Source organism: Panthera uncia (assembly GCF_023721935.1).
Source record: "Panthera uncia isolate 11264 chromosome C1 unlocalized genomic scaffold, Puncia_PCG_1.0 HiC_scaffold_4, whole genome shotgun sequence".
NCBI classification, from domain to species: domain Eukaryota; kingdom Metazoa; phylum Chordata; class Mammalia; order Carnivora; family Felidae; genus Panthera; species Panthera uncia.
The window spans coordinates 66964352-66968570 of record NW_026057585.1 but is presented as its reverse complement, the minus strand read 5'-3'; the positions used below and the strand labels follow the sequence as shown (position 1 = coordinate 66968570).

General features: G+C 47.9%; 1 protein-coding gene across 2 annotated transcripts in view; it reads right to left on the bottom strand.

Moving 5' to 3' along the window:
* Window positions 1–375: 375 nt before the first annotated feature.
* Window positions 376–4219, bottom strand: part of BEND5 (BEN domain containing 5) — a 1448520-nt gene continuing 1444676 nt past the window's right edge. The window contains exon 13 of one of the 2 annotated variants that reach the window (XM_049618594.1): window positions 376–540. In XM_049618594.1, the coding sequence (XP_049474551.1) occupies window positions 432–540 (109 nt within the window). In that variant the 3' untranslated portion in view covers window positions 376–431. Of the gene's footprint in view, window positions 585–4219 lie in introns of both variants that reach the window. The other variant, XM_049618596.1, reaches the window with a different exon arrangement.

Sequence of the window (4219 nt, the reverse complement as noted above, 5' to 3'; positions counted from 1 at the left end):
GCCACACTTCCATTTGTTCACATCGTGTTATTTATTCTTCACAAACCTCCTGTGACCCAGGCATTAATTAATCCTATTTTGTAAGTAAAGAGACCGAAGTTCACAGAGGTGGCTCAAGGTCACATGGTGGCAGAGCTGATAGCCAGATCTGTCAGACACCAGAGCCACACTCTTGTGCCCACCTCTTCACACAGGTCTATTACAACACCCGCAGGGTCCCAATACTCCAGTTGCTTGGCAAGCAATTTATAATGCACACCCTTGAAATCAGGGTGTGCCTTCTCACGGGGTCTAGGGCCGCCATAGCAGGTCTGTGCAGTGAAGTGTAGTAAATAATGCACAAGTCTGTTACTTACTGTTAACCAAGACTTAAGATAAAGCATTGCTTTATTTATTCTGTCAGGCAGCTCAAGCGTGCTCCATGGTGTCTATTACACGGTGATGTTAATTAGGTCCGCAGCACTGCACCTTCTGTATGCAAGGTTTGCCGTGTCACCCGCTGGTCTCATCTCTCCAGAGGTGTCTGGTTCAGCATCAGGTCTGAGGGCAGAGAGAATCTTTGGGAAGCCGGCATCACCACCATGCTGCTGAGCCAAGTATGAAGATTTACTACCTAGACATCCTGCCTATAGCATTAGTATCTAGCAACTTGATGTGTTTCCAAGGTCACTATGAGCCCATCTTTCAGGGTAGGAGATTGGATTAGGAGGAGGAGTTCCTAGAACCCCCCAAATGGCAAAACTCCTCAGTGATCGTCTACTTCAACAGGCTCATTTTATAGATGGGCAAACAGGCTTAGAGAGGGAGAGTGACTTTTCTAAAGGTGTGTAAATGCTAGGGGACTGGAATTAGATATTTTTTGCTTCCATTTCTGGCTCTATCTAATGCATCATTTCAAAGTCCCTTGCCCTCCTCCCCTCCTATTGTATGTAGAATGGCTGTATACAGAGGATGTTCACTACAGCCATTTCCCCTGAAGTTCCTGAATGTAATCCTGTGAATCAGGAAGAGCAATCAGTCCTTTTTTTTTTTCTTTTTTAAATGTAGGCTTCATGCCCGTTGCGGAGCCCAACGTGGGGCTTGAACTCAAGACCTGAGCTCAAGACCTGGGCTGAGATCAAGAGTCAAACACTTAACTGACTGAGCCACCCAGGCTCCCCAGAAATCATTCTTTCATTCCATTCCACAGGTAAGATTGAGGCTCAGAGGGCAAAGATGACGGCCGCTAACTCAGGCTTGAATCCAGGTTTCTAGGTTTCTAACAAACCACTTGGCCTGCCTAAGGGTGAATGAATGAATGAATGAATGGACAAAAGAATGAAAGAATAAATGTTAAACTTTACTAAAGAATGAATTTAGGCATGCGTGATGAACGAGGCTTCATGCAGGAAAATCCCCATCCTGCGTATTTGCATTTCAACAAAGTCAGAGTCTCCAGCCTCCTGGAGCTGCTCTATGGGCCAGAGCAATGAAGTATTTATTTCACAGCTGTGTACCTCCATTTGGACCACCACTCAGTATTCAGCTCTGCTTAGAGCAGACCCTCAATGAGTGCTTCTAAAATGGAACAGAAACAAGCGTGCTGGAGCCACAGCATTCAGCAGTCTGGAAGAAATTTGGAGAGGTGCCGGGAGCGGGGAGTTAAGGGAGCAGCCTCTTCCTTCCTAACACCACACCACACCAGCGTTGTTTTGTTTTGTTTACCTTTAATCAAGGCTGGCCTGAAGAAGGAGAAAGAGAGAAACAGGAACACCAAGGCTGAGATACAGGGAAGAGATCTAAACATGAGCTCACCCCCTGACAGGGTCAGGCAAAGGGATCTTGGCAAGCTTCCCACCCCAGGGACTGGCCTGGCTGGGATCCACATCAGCCTTCCCTGTGACTGGGAAGGAAAGGTGGCCTTGACATCCTGCTGGGCACAGTCCCAGGGAGGCTGGGCATAGGCAGTGACCCATTAATATGAATGAAATGTTGAGAGATTAGATAGAATTTCAAACAAAAACTTAACCTAGGACCTCTGAGTAGGAGTTGATGTAAAAATGTGCTTAGAATCTGCAATGATATGTCACTTATATTCTGTAAAGCACGCATAAACATTCACAACTATGAAAAACCATGCATTTTCATACCTAAACATTAAAAAGTTATAAAAGCCTTACACACAATGTAAATATATAAGTACTCTCTCTCTCTCTCTCTCAAATCCTACATAATTGATTTCTCTCTTTCACCTCTCCCAGCCTCTCCCCATCCCTCTTTCTTTTTCTCTTTCTCATGGATGCCCTTAGCCTTAAAGTCCGACAGTTTCCTGTATGGGCCTGTAAGCTAGGTTTGTTCCACTCTGCCCGGAGGTGTCAGGGCTTGCCCTTATTTACGAACTTCTAGAGGAAGGGAGAAGGGGTGGGCATCAGCCTTCCAGAAATGTTCTGCTCAGAGAAGCCACCCCCAGCTTCATTCCCAGCAGCAGCAGCAGCAACAGCATACTGCAAACTCTCAGGGAAGGGTCACTCTCTGCCTGGCCTTGTGCTTGGCCTTGGGACCTGAGCGAGTGAGACCCCAAGAACAATGCAAAGTTGAGCTGGGAAGATAGAGCTGATACACAAGAAAAGTGAAATACAAAGCTATTACTAAGTGCCAGATGAGATGTTTAGACAATAGTTCTCTAGCAGCTCAGAGGAAGAGTTATCTATGAGAGTTGGAAGATCAGGGAAGACTTCCTGGAGGAGGAGTCTTGAAGGATAGGTAGGCATCAGGGCCGCAGAGGAATGGGAAACGACTGGCAAACATAACATGTTTGGTATATTTTGTTGGATGAATGAATGGCAGGATGACCCAGGTCAAAGGCAAGGCATAGACCAAGAGGGAAACTTTATAAGATGTTAGTTCTTAGCAGGGGAGAAAATAGTAGGAAATATTTTTTCACAGTACTGTACTTTCCCATTCATCCTGTCCGGATCCTCACAATACCCAGGGGTAGGTTGATTGAGGACTATGCTCCCGTATCAAAGAATACGAAACTGAAACCAGTCGAAGCTCCGGGATAACTCAAGACAGGGCAAGACGTTTATGTAAAGTCACACGGCCAGACAGTATCAGAGCTGGGAGCAGAACCAGTTTCCTAATGGCTGTGTCTTTAAAGCCTTCTGACTTTACAGTTTGATTTCTGGGGGTGGGGAGTGGGTTGGGGTGGAGGGAGAGGAAGTCTTTGGGATATTTAGAAGGACAAATGCTTGTTGCTGGTGACCAGTCCCTGCTTTTTAATGCAGGAATAGGGTCAGGGGTGTGCTAACAGAGGGGCTAGGCCTCCTCTCTACTACCCCAGGCCGACATCTCTCCTGCCATTACAAGTCCAAGGGTAGCTCCCCCTCTGCCTGTTAAGACACTTCGGCAGTTGTTCAAACGAAGAGACTCCGGCCTGGAGGACACGCAGGGGCATCCAGCTACGGGGGAGAATGCTAGAGCTGGGCTCAGAGGAATAGGCAAAAGGAGGCCACGACGGGAACAAACACAAGCCAGTGAGCTCCCGGAGGCTTTTTATAAACCAACGCTTTACGTAATTAAATATCCATTGTCTTGCCAGTCTTGGGACAGCACACAAAAAGGTGGAGGGAAAATGGAAAGAACAGAAGCCCCGGAGGCTGGTGACATCCAGGCGCTGCCACTTCGGCGGCCAGATTCCTTCACCTCCTGAGCTGCTCCTGAGAGTTGTTGTGAGACCGCAGAAGACAAAGCAACCGTGCAGGGCCTGGGACTGAGCGGGTGCTCGGGAAGGGCAGAGCAGCGGCAGCAGAGACAGGAGCCCTCACCTTAGATCGGCCGCGGCAGTAGTTGCGGTGGTGGTGGGGGTGGTAGTCACAGTCGTCATTGTAGTAGTTATCGCAGTAGTAGTAGGTGAACAAGAATAGTAGTAGCAGTAGTAGGAGCAGCAGCACCAATAGTAGCAGGAGCAGCAGCAGCAGCGGTGGTGTTGGTGTTGGTGGTGGTAATAGTGGTAGTAGTAGTAGTACTAGTGGTAGTAGCAGTAGTAGTAGATGGTGGTAGTAGCAGTAGCAGCAGCAGCAGTAGCGGGGTGGTGGTGGTGGTGGTGGTGGTAGTGTTGGTGGTAGTAGTAGATGATGGTAGTAGTAGATGGTTGTAGCAGCAGCAGTAGTGGTGGTAGTAGCAGCAGTAGTGGTGTGGTGGTGGTGGTGGTAGTAGTAGTAGCAGTAGTAGTAGATGG